Source organism: Schistocerca serialis, chromosome 2 (assembly GCF_023864345.2).
Source record: "Schistocerca serialis cubense isolate TAMUIC-IGC-003099 chromosome 2, iqSchSeri2.2, whole genome shotgun sequence".
NCBI lineage: Eukaryota > Metazoa > Arthropoda > Insecta > Orthoptera > Acrididae > Schistocerca > Schistocerca serialis.
The window spans coordinates 490,937,960-490,952,497 of NC_064639.1; the positions used below are offsets into that span (position 1 = coordinate 490,937,960).

A 14,538-nucleotide genomic window follows, 5' to 3' on the forward strand; every position below is an offset into this window, starting at 1 on the left:
TAAGATTTTTAAACCTTGGGGCTAATATCTTGCAAGTATCGACATCGATAACAGGCAAAAATCGTAGAATCGTAGACCTTCTCGAGTCCCAGGATTATTTATATATATATATATATATATATATATATATATATATATATATATATATATATAATATCTGAAATAGTACTGGAGGGAATTGGCACCATGAGTCATGCAGGGGTGTCCAAAACCCCTTATTGGTGGCCAATGTGAATGCTTAAGCTCGGAAGTGTGTCCCTGGAGCCATTCCATACCAATTCTGGATGTGTGGGGTATCGCATTGTCCTGCTGGAATTGTCCAAGTCATTCAGAATGAACAACGGACATGAATGGATTCAGGTGAACAGACGGGATGTTTATATACGGCGAGGCGTCACCTTTGTGTCGTGCAGTGATCAAGGGTACACAAGTGGGCCTTCGGCTCATAAAGCCAGTATCGATGACGTTTCGTTGAATGGTTCGAATGCTGACATTAATTGATGGCCCAACATTGAACTTCTGTCACGTTGAACGATTCTCTTCAGTCGTCATTGGTCCCGTTGTTGCAGGATCTTTTCCCGGCCGCAGCGATGTTGGAGATTTGATGTTTTATCGGATTCCTGCTACTCAAGATACATTCGTGAAATGGTCGTAAGGGAAAAATCCACACTTCATCGCTACCTCAGAGATGCTGTGTTCCATTGATTCTGCACCAAATATACCACAACCTCCAAACTCACTTAAGTCTTGATAACCTGCCGTTGTAGCACCAGTAACCGATCTAACAACTGCAGCAGACACTTGTTGTCTTATATTGACAGCGCCTTATTCTGCATGTTTACAAATCTCTGTATTTGAATAAGCATGCTTCTACCGCTTCAGTGCATACGCAATTTGAAGAACTCTTTGGTTGGTCAACTGTCTTGCATTCGACACAAGTTTCCAAAAATTACCGGCCCCTTTTTCTCATTATTTCTAATCAGTTTTCCCAATTACTTTTGAATGCATTATGGGAACAGCAGTGATCAATGTCTTGTAAATAATTACTATTAAAAACAGTCTTGATCACGATTTATTTAACAAGGTGACCGGTTTCGACCACTACTGTGGTCATCTTCAGACCTACAAGATGTATACAAAGCACTAATTAGAGGGCTACATGCATTAATGAAAATACATAGAGTTATACGGCTATAAAGCTATAAAACGTTGAATTACCATTGAGTAGGAACCCCTTTCTGTTGGAGAATCACAACTGGAGAAACCAGTGCACGTCTTACTTTATATAATGGAGGCTCCACCCACTTCTGACTGCATGATGTCATTATTAACCAATGAGTTATAAGTCGAATTACAATTTAAAATTTCTTAGTTAAAAGAACATTGTCAAGAATTAGAAATAAATACACACAGTTTTCCCAATGTCGATAAAGTTCATTGTTACTCCGTAATTTACATTTTCGCATAGTTTTTCGTAGGCCTAATATTTTCCTAATGATCCGCTTTCTAGTGTTTCTATAGATCTGAATCCTAGTTTAACGCTAGACATTCACTAACTCACAGATATTCTGGCTTCACTAATATATTGCAGTGTCCTAGTTATGTATTTTTCGACAGGCATTTTTTGAGAAGTCTCGAGTTATACCATATGCGCTTCCCATTTTGTTTCCTTTCCTTCATAGCAGCTGTTTACAAACAATTCTCGTCCATTATCTCACCAAGAAATTCAAATTTTTAAATTTTTCATTTTGGTCAATATTTGTTTTCAGAAATTTTTGTGCATTTTTAATGTTTTTAAAAAATATTATTTTTTCTCTACAGAAATTCTTGAGGTAGTTTTATTTACTATGTTCTTCTAAAACATTAATTTGTGTTACAGCAGATGTCACATTTTCAGAAAGAGTAGCAAAGTCATCCTTCTTCCCGACGTTGTTGGAGAATTATTACATTCATTCGAAAAAAATTTAATAGTCAGTGATATTTATTCCTTGTTATGGGTTTCGACAGACTGTAGTCTTTCGACAGATAAAGAACTTGCTGTTACGCGTCCCGTTCCATTATGACTATCACACATACCATGCTGACATCCTAGTGGATATTGTGTTGGATATTCCAAACAGGTTTGTCAAAATACATTACGAATTAAATACTCCATTGATCTACATTATTTAACAAACCTGTGTCAACTGTCCTACATAATACCCACTAGAATGTCGACATAGTATGTGTGATACAGTAATAATGGAACAGGACATATAACAAGTTTCTTTAACGAGTCTTAACTCTTGAAACTGTTAATCAGGAATAATAGTACTGAATACGATCTTGACTATTAAAATTACTCCAAACCAATTACGGATAGCTCCTTCTTATCTCTATTATGAGAAATTTGTTACATTCGTTCAGCCTTTCATATCAAATTCGCACTGTTTTCTCTAGAACACAATCTGAAGGAGCTGGGTAAAGGTCATCATCTTGTAATATACCTGTAGTTATTTTGAAGGCTTCAGATATTTCTCCCATAAATTTCAGTTTAGATACTGTTTTTATTTATTTTTTGTTAATATTTTATCATAAATCAGTGCTCTTGGTGGTTTTAAGATACCTTTTCCGAATGTTGTTATGTAAAAATTCAGTCATACTATAGCATTTCCTGATTTAACGTAGCATGTGATTCTTTTGTTCCGAAGGTCGAGGCACATAAATCAGCCATGCCGAGAGGAGATGGAGCGAAACAGGTGACGCCACCGTCTTGGCTGGACAAGGCCTTTGTCGCCGACGCCCTGAAAGCTTCTGACCCAGCAACCGATGAATCCAGCGTACAGATCGTCTCTGTGGCGGAGGTGTGTGGCGGCTACCTGAGCGAAACCTTCAGGGTTGTCGCGCGGAACACCGTGACTGGGGCGACCCAGAGAGATAAGACCACGTCGCTGATTGTGAAGATCGCGCCGAACTCCGACGGTCTCCTCAAGGACGTAATCGAAAGTGGAGTGTTCACCAAGGAGAAGATCGCCTACAGCAGCTTCCTCCCGGCCGTGGAGGCTGCTCTCAGAGCGGTTGACCTTGACGAGTGGCAGCCTGTGTGGCCCAAGTTTTATTATCAGGGCTCGACGCCGAGCGACTTTCTGGTGATTGAAGACCTGGACGCTTCCGGGTTCCGTCAGGTGGACGAGGCCGTCTCTTTGGATCTGGAGCAGTGTACGGTCGCAGTGCGAGGTCTAGCCCGCCTGCACGCCGCATCCGTCGCCTTGCTGGACGACGAGCAGTATGCAGACGGTCTATTCCACCAGTCGCTCATCTTCAACGAAAAGATGCTCGAGAGCTACGAGTCCTCAATGGCGGAGGGATTTGGTAAAATGGTAAAGATCTTCGAAGAATACGCTTGGTTTCACAAGTACAAGGGCAAGCTGAGCGATTTCGGGCTTCCTCTGCTGCGCATGACAGTGGATGTGGTGACAAAGTCGAAAGTAGATTTCAGAGTTATGCTACACGGCGACTTCCACAGGAACAACATGATGTTTCGCAGGGACGGGGAAAGTCTACAGGTTCGCGTCTTCGATTTTCAGGTGAGATATTGGAGAACTTTTTCATATTGTTAAATTAATCAGTATGGAATCCTTTTGGAGATGCACCATTATACCAGTAAACCGACTCTGAGAAATTGGCACAAAGGAATAAGCAGTTGATAACCGTGTACATGAAAGTTATTTGTATGTGTGACTCGAGACTGGAGAGAAACTATGCAAAGGTGTCTTTCTAAGAGATCAGTGCGAAAAGTAACCCCCATTTCCTCGTGGAGGTAGCAGAACAGTAACCACCTTTTCTAACCCAGTAGGTCAGCGTGTCCATAGCTGCAGTAATGGGAAAGTAACATTGAATTTCACTCTCATACGGTTTATATAGTCAAAATGTCAAAGTACTTGAGATTCATCATGGAATTAATGCTGTATATGGACCGAATATGATAAGTGGTTGTGATAGTCACTTACAACGTTAGTTAAGATTAGATGGACAAATGCTGCTCATCTATAGTAAGCAAAAAACTGGTGCAGGAAATTTATGAAAAAGTTTGCGACAGCCGGTCTTTCACGATATTTCAACTGTCCGCAGAATTTCTCGATTTTTTTTGTGCGAGATAATGACAAAAAGACTCAGATATCACATGTTCTGTGCTCTTAGAGTTTCAAAACTCCTTTCTGAAATTCAACGGATAACTGCAGTACTTTTCCTTTATATAATGTTGTCAGCAGCTTCATGAGGTCTCTACCCTTTCGCGGTTTGGTGAAAGCTTGTCAAGGTACCTGTCTGAACCTCCAAGTGTGAATTCACTAGTGGGGTACCAATGATGATCTTTAAGATTTCAACTATGCCCCAGGTTCACGTCCAGTGATAGTATGCTATCATCATCACGCATGTGGCCATAAACAGTGCAGCATGATTCAGGGTCAGAGCATTCCTGCTGCACAGGCAGCTCAGCAGCTGCTGGTGCCGAGTTAGTGATGGTGACTCATATTTCCTGTCAACATGGTGAACAGGTGGTACTGACAGCCTTGAAGGCGATGTCATCTGCGGAGCAAAATCTGTAACACCAGTCCTGCCAGCTTCCAGCGACAGCCTAGTATGGGTCCAGTTTAAAGCCCAGGACAGCCGATTGCAGATGGAGAACCTATGGCAGACAGTCTAGTTGAACAATACTGAGATTGATTACTGCACCAGCGGACAGCGATTGGTTCCCAGTCTGAACGATATGGCGGTAACCCAATGAAGTGGCCACTGACACGCTGCCCTGTGCTGCTTGAGAGGGAGTTTCTTAGACGCAACATTGATCCAGCATGTTGTGATGTAGATGCTGAAGGTATCCTCTGGTCACATGTTGGAATGCCCAAATATCATGCTGGACAATGGTCATAGCGACATACTGGTGCCAGATTGAGTGATTTAATGCAGAAACAGGTTCTTGACGCAATATGGTTATGCAGTAGTTAGGCGGTGACTCTCAACTGTTGGCTAGTGGTGCTACATTTATGATGTGGAACATGGGTTTCCTGTTCCGTTGGTTTTCAAACGTTTACGATCCACAGATCCCTTGACATAAGAATAGATATACATTATTAACTGTTGACACAATACATTTTAATCAACTTGAAATCTTATTACATCTTATTATTTCAATGCAATTAATTCGAAGGATGAGCTTGCTTGTGTATATCAGTTCCTCAAATCTTGGCAAAACAATGGAAATTGCGGTTCGCATCTCTTTCTCCATATTCATGTACAATCTATATTTCGTGTTGATAACTGCGAATGCTGAAAAAGCCACCCAAGTACTACGCTGCAAAAAGTTACAAAACATGTGGGGTCTTGTTACCTACTTGGAGATAGTCCTGTTTCACTGATCTCCGTAACTAAAGCAATGATGAGGAAACAAATTATACTGGAAAGATCTTTGATACAGTAGTGTTGATCAACTTGTTGTGGAAATTGCTACAAAAACGTTTTTTTAACGTTTTACATGCCCAATCGTATCTTCAGTATTCAGATTTCCAAAGAATATGCTATATTTGCTGCAGAGGTCCATGCGATTCTAAAGGCAATGAAGCAGATGAGACATCTTTTGGGCAAACAGTTCATCTGCCCCAGTTCCCTTTCTGTCCTAAACTCATTGCAACACGCACACCCGCAGAGAAAATGGCCCAGCTCATACATGACAAACTGTACTTGCTTCAGCAGTGGGGGTGTTGGGTATCATTCTGCCGCGAACCAGGGCATGTGAGGGTTCGGCGGAGTACGCCGCCAAGCAGGCCTGCTGTGAACATAGCATGGCACAATGTGCTATTCCCCTTCAAGCTGTCATTTAGTTTGAGAGTCAGAGATCCACATACGAGGAGCAGTGGCTGCCAGTGATGGACAATAAGCTGTGATTGATTGAAGCCAGCTATTTAGCCTGGTTCAAATTCAAATGGCTCTGAGCATTATGGGACTTAACTGCTGAGGTCACAGTCACCTAGAACTTAGAACTACTTAAACCTAACTAACCTAAGGACATCACACACACCCATGCCCGAGGCAGGATTCGAACCTGCGACCGTGGCGGTCGCGTGGATCCAGACTGTAGCACCTAGAACCGCTCGGCCACTCCGGCCGGCATTTAACCAGGCATTCCTCCTCCTGGTTGCACAGGCAGGATGAGTGTTCCTGATCTGAATCGAAATTGGAAACTGTCCCCTCACATATGGGTTTGTACCGTGGAAAGAGGTTCACCTCCACCTGTCTTTGATGCATGTGCTCGACAAATTACTGAAAGGTACATTTTCACTGGGCGCCTTTTATATTGTATTAAATGGATAGAAGGTGATTTAGCTGTGAACCTGCCCGTCGATGGTGAGTGTGTTGAAGGTTTTAAAGTTTCGGGCTGTGTGTGGCCTATTGTGGAAATTTCGAATTTAGTGTACTGCAGACTGGCTGGCTCATCCTCTTTATTCTGGCAATGAACTTTAACAGTTGCTTGGTAGCTGATTCAGTTGTTATAATATCTAGTATGTTCAGAACAGCTCTTAAAATATAAGATTTTCCTTGGTTACATGGTCGGCAACTTTGGTAGGGCCTCTGTAGGAATCGTAGCTTATTTACTGAATGCTTTCGTTGTTCTGTCATTTCTTTTAAAAAAATGTTTTATTGGTTTGTTTACTGAATTACCGTGATTCGGCAACTGTCGTAACGTTTTATTAGGAAGCATACCTTTATTAGCTAGGATTCTGAAACAACGATGCGCTGTGGTCATTCTCCCCAGCAACAGTACATGTAAAACTCAAATCCAAGTAACTGTCGAAATATTTCTTGCATTGCCATCTATTCATGCCATTAAGACTGCATGATAAATTTGAAATTTCACTTTTTGTACTTACATTTAAAATTTTGTTCATGCTGACAGAGAAACAAAAATTACAGAAGACGAACAAAAATTAAAAACGATCTGCGTTTGACAAATCAAACATCCAAACTGGGTTGTTAATGATTAAAAACAAGGGAGTCAAATAGTAAAATTTGGCTGCCATGTACCACGCTACTATAGTAGCAATACGTACTTGCTGATCCCCTAGATATCAGAATTAATGCACACGTCATTCCTTCACTCTGAAAGAGAATAATAAATGAAATTATTATTTTTATGAAACCACTACTATGCCTCTGTTGCAAAGCCACATACATTCTAACACCAAGTGCTTGAAAAACCAAATCATCTCACATTATGATCAGTACCAAGTCAACAATGTATCTAGCTGGTTAAATAAAACATAAGACGTGATGTTGGTGAAAGAAGAAGTCCAACTGAAATACAAGAAGACAGGGCATCTGAATACTATAATACACATGACATACCTAGAAAAGGGCAAGCTAGCACAAAACAAAATATTTAACATTACGATGAACATTACTACATATAACATAAACGATTAGACATCAACACAGTAAGAACATTAACTCTTCACTAACTAATAAATAACTAATGTAACGGAAAACAAATTCAAATTGAAAACTTGAATTCTACAAGAGTGTGAGACCTTCCCAACATTGAACATATCAACAAAAATGTTTACAGAAATGTTGAACTTACAGCACTGTATGAGATTCGTACCATAGTAGTAAAGCAGAAATGATTGGACGTGTAAAAATGGCAGTAGATGCAACAAAAATCCAGCAGCAGAATAAAGCAATGTAGTTTGTAAAAGATCCATAATAATCAAGAAACAATAATAAAAATTCCAGTCAGTCAATTGATCACAAAAAGCAAAATCGTAAATGCTATTAATGACAAAATAAAAGATAATGATGCTGTTATTTCAAAACCAGACAAAGCAGACACTATTGCAACTATTAAACAAGAATACATCAATAAAACACGAGCATTTTGTAGAAACAACAGAAGATGCATAGGCAGAAACCCAACAAACTTACTTCAGGCACTTATTTAAAAAAGTGTTAAATAGGAAGGACACCTTATTTGACAAAACTGAAAGGTGATGGGGTAAAATGATAATCTATCAGTTCTTAAATTACGATCTCAACAAAAAAGACACCATGAAAATGTACCATGTAGGCATGTAGTTAACTGTATGAAGCGTCTAGCCCATCACCTAAGCAAAAAACTAAACACCATTCTTAATAAAAATTACGTTTCTGACAAAAGAAACTGAGGTCCCAGCATCGTGATGTCCCCTTGTTAGTGGTATTTCATATGAATAAACTGACTTACAAAACGAAAATTCTGTAAGTATCTTTGTACAAAGAAGAAGAAAACATTTAAACTAAACATAAACAATGCTATGGTATTTGTAGTACACATTTTAGTTTTACATTAATTGCTTTTTATATATTAGGGTGCGGAGAACAGTAGCGCCTTCAATTTTTATATGAGAACTCTTAAAGCTTTATGAATAAAACAAACATTCTACATCTTTGTTCTTCATGTCTACATGCTTATTTCTCTGTACAGTCACTTGTGAGAAGCACATTTCTCCCAACGAGAGACCATTTGTTAAGGATGGGAAAGAATGGGGAACGAAAGGAACCATGCTGGCATTGCGATTTGGGGAACTGATGGACTAACTAGATCTGGATGGTTGGACTTGGCTTTGAACCATCGTCGTCCAAAAAGCAAGTCTTATGCACTGATCACTGCGCCAGTTCTCTGGCTATGTGTTCTGTTGGTGTTTTTGTTTTGCTTGCTGGTATTACGGTTGCCATAAATCTAATTATCTGCTGTTTTTTATTTGTAGTACACTGGTGCCATTTGATTTTACATAATGTCATGATGTCATTTGGAGATAGTGAGTGGAGCTATGGAAGCTAGAAAATGGAGTGCCATGTGGATAAATCAGAATATTTTCGACATATTCTTCTGCTTAAGTTAAACAGAGGGGCGACAGTACCTGAGGCAGCTGTGTACGGGAATAATGCCAGTACACACAGCATTGCAAGAAAATTGATGATCATTTAAAGGTATTAATCGACAATGATACACGCCCACCCGCATTATTCTAGACTGACAAAAGAGCACTATACAAGAGTTGGATCGGGAAGTCATTTCGCACTTGACTTATTCACATGATCTTGCGCCCTCAGATCTTTCACGTTTTCCGCTCTCCATCAAACAACCTTCAAGGAACTTCCTTTCCGGATGAAAAAGTGGTACGAAAATGGCTCGAGCAGTTCTTCGCATCATAACCACGTGATTTCTACAGTCGCGGAATCGAAAAGTTAACCTAACGATGTCAGACTATTGTAAATAGTGAAGGAGGCTGTTGTTGATAACTAAAGTCTCCGTTCTGTTAAACTTACAGAAATACGCCACAACTTACGCACCAACCTAATACTTTCCTGCGAATAGCGAATGTCTCAGGTTCGACTATCGGTCCGCCACACAGTTTAAATATGCCAGGAGATTTCTAGTCTAAACTTGTGTGCACGATACCTACAGATCACTACGTAGGGGTTGTGGTATACTTCTAGATTTCTCGCCGCTCGGGATTAGCCGAGCGGTCTTGGGCGCTGCAGTCATGGACTGTGCGGCTGGTCCCGGCGGAGGTTCGAGTCCTCCCTCGGGCATGGTTGTGTGTGTTTGTCCTTACGATAATTTAGGTTAAGTAGTGTGTAAGCTTAGGGACTGATGTCCTTAGCAATTAAGTCCCATAAGATTTCACACACATTTGAACATTTTTTTCCCTAGATTTGTCATTTAAAGCTAGTTGGTGATGTCTGTAAATAGGCTTTTGGGGACAGTTTTTGTCTATGTTAAAGTGTCAGCTAGTTAAGATTTTTTTGTCATGAAGGGTCGAGCAATCATTCGTGCTGTCGTTCTTTGTATAGTTCAGTAACCGCTGTAATCCTATTTGATACAAGTCTCTCAGTATAATAGATAACATGAATGTTTTGTAAACAACTTCGTTTGCAGACTAAACACGTTTTACTGATTTCCTACCAATGAACAAACGTCTGCCACATGCTTAACTTTAGACGCACCCCTATGATCATTCCATTTCATATCGGCTCACTGGACATCTCCAGAAACACGTTAGAAAAGGGATGTGAGGAATCTCAGGAGGGGCTGAGCCGGCCACCGTAAGCACGGTTGCTTGAACTTTGCAGGGTATGTACGTGGGGTGTCCGGCGGTGGAGCTGCAGTACTTCCTGCACACGAGCGCCAGCCTGGAAGTGCTGCGCGACCACGTGGACCAGCTGCTGGCAGAGTACCACGTGGAGCTGCAGCGCGTGCTGCGGGCCCTGGGGCGCCTCCAGCAGGCGGACGCCTACCCGCTGGACAGCCTGCGCCACGACTTTGACCGCTTCGGCATGGTCGGCGTCTACGTCACCTTCCACATCTTGCCGCTCATCCTCGACACCCACATGGCGGGGCAGATGGCCGACATGACACTGGAAACTTTCCAAGAGCAGGCGGACGATTTTTGTCAGAAGCACTGCAGAAATGAAAGGTTCCTGCGTTACGTCGAGTACCTGATCCCCCATTTTGACTCCAAAGGGTTGTTTGAAGTAAAGGTAGAATAAATCATATGCAGTTCAACGCTCTTGACGTAAACATTTTATGTAAAACGAAGAAGGAGTGGGATATGACAGTTTAATGTCCGGCCGACGACGTAGTCATGAGCTCGAATTGGGCAACTGACTAAATATTTGAATATGGGTGGCAGGACATGTGGTTGAACCGGTGTCGTCGTACCGAATGCGAGTCCAGTGCGTTTATAGCTGTTCCATGTCTGTCGGTAGGTAGGAGGAGGCCGAACTTGGTTCTAGCCGGTCTTGGGATTGACAATCAGTGTCTGTGTCAGCACTAAAGCCAACCCAAACACTCACGCCGCTGCTCTTCCTCTAACTGAGCAAAGAGGCTCAGTGAGATCGCAGTAATATCGATTCGATTCGATTCGAACTCCCTTCCGGCCATCTAGATGGAAACTTTTCGCGGTTTTCCAACATCACATAAAGGCAAATTCCGGTACTGTTCCTTGAAAAAAGACACCCACGATTTCCTTGCCCCATCATCTTCCAGTCTCAGGTCCCGTATCTAACCTTCCTTCCTTCCTTACTTCCCTTTTCCTCCAGGCACAGCCTGTACTCTACCTCTGATCATCTCGTCGTCGATACAACGTTAATCACAAGCTTCCTGCCTTCTTTCTTGCTATTCTTACCGAAACACAGTTGTTCGTAGACCCTCTGAATGTGGTTCTTATCTAAGGAGTAGACAATGACTTGTCGGTTATATTTGGACATATATTTTAAAATATCGTTAACCACAATTTCTCTAAAAACAGTCAGCCTGTAGTTGACCTGTCAACATGAACACATGCCGGTCACTGGCAAATGACTGACCTCTCGTGACATTTTGATGTGTGTTTATATACGCCGTAGCACCGTGGAGTAATTCACTGCCACAATTTTAGTTCTGATTATTGCAATTTTGGTTCCTTAAGTAACCATCGTCCTAGCGCATGATGCTGTTTACTTTAACGTCAATAGTAACAATTGCAATTTGATCGTGCACTAACGGATGCAGTCCAGCGTCCCACCACCTCTGCATCTGAGCGTCGCCTTCTTGGGAGGAACAATCTTCGATTACCGCAGAGCGCCAAAGACGCACGACTTTCAGGTTAGCAGAAATTATAGATAAGCTGTTGTTTCGACGAGAGAACTTTCAATGGACAGTTGCGTGAAGAATATTAAATCACTGACATGAGCGTTAAGATTACATTAAAATCTTCCAGTTTCTATTATTCGTGCGACTGTTACATATGAGAGAGAGAGAGAGAGAGAGAGAGAGAGAGAGAGAGAGAGAGAGAGAGAGAGAGAGAGAGAGAGAGAGAGAGAGAGAACAACAGGGAATATGGGTCAAGGGAAAGAAAGTGTAACAAGATTAATTTGCTACTTAAGAACATGTCGGAAACCAATCAATGCTTATTCACAATTTAAAGTTAAAGAAAAACAGTTAGATGTTCTTATGTAGTCATATCCTTGCAACCAAACAGCAGTGGACAGAAGTAATATCCAAGGGCATATAAGGAAAACCATGTTTATGGTGTAGTTTGTTCTGTCACTCGTACCTGTCTCACTGGGTATATGAAAGTTTGCACATCGTTATGTCTTTGCCACGGATCGACATACACGCCAGCTCTCTCATTTCACATATACCTACCGCAATAAGGCTGTGGTTAAAATGTTGGTTCGCGTTTGGATGCACATCTCCCTTCGGCCACTCGGATTTATGTTTCCCGTGATTTATCTACACGACTGAGGCGAATGTCAGGATGATTTCCTCAGTATGCTGTCGGATAACAGTGATACCCAAACTATGTTCCCTCCACTTCGCTGCATTTATACTGGCTAAAACAAATACATATCCCACTCACATAAGATAAAATAAGACACACTGTACGTATTTTATATTATTTACGCTTGCTTTCTGTTAAGTTACATTTTGTTTAATTAAAGGTTGCTCATATACTATAGTACTTAAGATGTGTACATGCGTTATGTATAAAATGTGTATTTCGCTTTGATTCGTTCGTGACTTAGCCTGCATTGTAAGCTAGAAACAAGAGTTCTATACTAAATAAAACTTTTTAGATACTTTATCACAGTAACTACGACATTATTCTTTGAATTTAGCACAGAAGGAAATTCTACTGCCTCTGTATGTTGAATCATACGTAACTATAGTTCTCTCAAAAAATATGTTCTTATTCCAAAAATTACATTTTACTTTTTAACGACGTTCATTCTAGTACCTATTTATGTATTATCGATACGCATTTTTCTTGAAATATATAGAATATTGACACAGTTGTTACAAAGATGCTTTCATGTGTACTCTGTCATCTGGCGCTTCAGTGTATGACTCTATAACTAATTCATTTAACCTCCTCATCAATCATCAGAAATCTTATATATTTGTAAAGCTTATTCCGTTCCATGATGGTTTGACTGGTACAGCAACCGGTTTTTCATAATTATTACACATATAATGTAAGTTCCCTGAAAAACAAAAAAGCCAGTGGAGAAGACTGTATTACAACTGAACTTAAAAAATGGTCTCAACAAAAAATTGTAACTAACCTTATGACCATGTATGAAAAGATACGCGAACCTGAAATGATTCCAGAAGAAAGGAAAATGGTTATTCCTTTGCACAAGAAAGGTGACAAATATGATACAAATGACTACAGAGGTATCTCTGTTGCCAGTGGCTTATAAAATATTTTCAACAATTTTACTAAACAAGGTCTTACGCACTTGATAGCCATTTGGATGAATATCAGAATGGATTTGCAAAGGGCAGATCTTGCTCAGAACAGATTTTTCAACGAAAAATCCATAATCCGTCACATACTTACGAACTCTAAACTAATAGCTGGAAGATTTATCAGTTTTAAAAGGCATTTGATTCGGTTGGTACGGAAACACTAGATAGTGACAGAAGAAGCTGGCATTAAATTTAAAATAGCAAACCTTATTCGTGACATGCTCACAGACACCAAATCAAAAGAAAAGTTTCTGGGTGAAATCTCTAAGGCATTCAAAATAAAACAGGTTAAGGCAAGGTGACGGTTTGTCTCCTCCCTCCTCCGGGCCCTGTCTGCCCTCTCCCCTCCCCGAGAAAATAGTAAGCGAATGGAAACTAAAAGAACATTGCATCAGTAACATTTGGGACTATAAACAAAGATAGTGAAATTCAATCTAGCATTTACAGATAATTTTACCGTTCTTTCTAAAACCTAACTAATGCAGTAATAGAAATCAACCTCTTAGAAGCAACTACCAACAAAGCAGGTTAAAGAATTTCTGTAGAAAACACAATGTGGAAAACATAAGTTATTCTCCAGAAATTCTCATAACATATATTGGACAAATAGAGGATTAACAAATTTAAATTTTTAAGAGAAGTGATTCCAGAAAATGGTTTAGAGAAATTCGCTGTGGAAGAAAGAGTACGTAAAAAGGAGAGAGCGTTTGATACAACCAGAAACATTTACAACAAGATGTCTCTGTCTAAAAATTTGAAAATACAACACTACAAGACAGTAGTAAAAACAGAATGTATCTGTGCAAGTGAGTGTTAGTACTAAATTACATATTACACAAATTGAAGTCCTAGAAAGAAGAATCATTAGAAAAAATACACGGTCCGCTAAGAAATGCAGAGGCATTCAATAAGAAGTAATGAAGAATATCGCGACATAGAGAACATAATTGAAACGCAACAGAACAGGTGATGGATGTTTCTTTACACGTTCATACAGAATGAACGGCAGCAGATTAACTCAAGAGATTGTTAAATATCTTGGGGACAAGAAGTCAACAATAGCCTGGATACAAGAAGTTAGGAAAGATTTGGAAAGAAAAAAAAGTGAAAAAATGCAACAGATTTTTAAGAACGTGTTAAAAATTGAAGCATTCCAAGGCAGGAGGGCGAAGAGACGGACAAAATGGTCTGAGGATAGGAGGATACATGTTGAGAACCTGAAAGAATAT

At 40.3% G+C, this 14,538-nt stretch overlaps 1 protein-coding gene across 1 annotated transcript in view; it reads left to right on the forward strand.

Annotated features, from left to right (window-relative positions):
• LOC126457420 (uncharacterized) overlaps window positions 1–11,885 on the forward strand; it is a 47,731-nt gene extending 35,846 nt beyond the window's left edge. The window contains exons 2-3 of the mRNA XM_050093690.1: window positions 2,691–3,566; window positions 10,147–11,885. Coding sequence (XP_049949647.1) covers window positions 2,712–3,566; window positions 10,147–10,563 — 1,272 coding nt within the window. The 5' untranslated portion in view covers window positions 2,691–2,711 and the 3' untranslated portion in view covers window positions 10,564–11,885. The remainder of the gene's footprint in view (window positions 1–2,690; window positions 3,567–10,146) is intronic.
• Window positions 11,886–14,538: the final 2,653 nt, after the last annotated feature.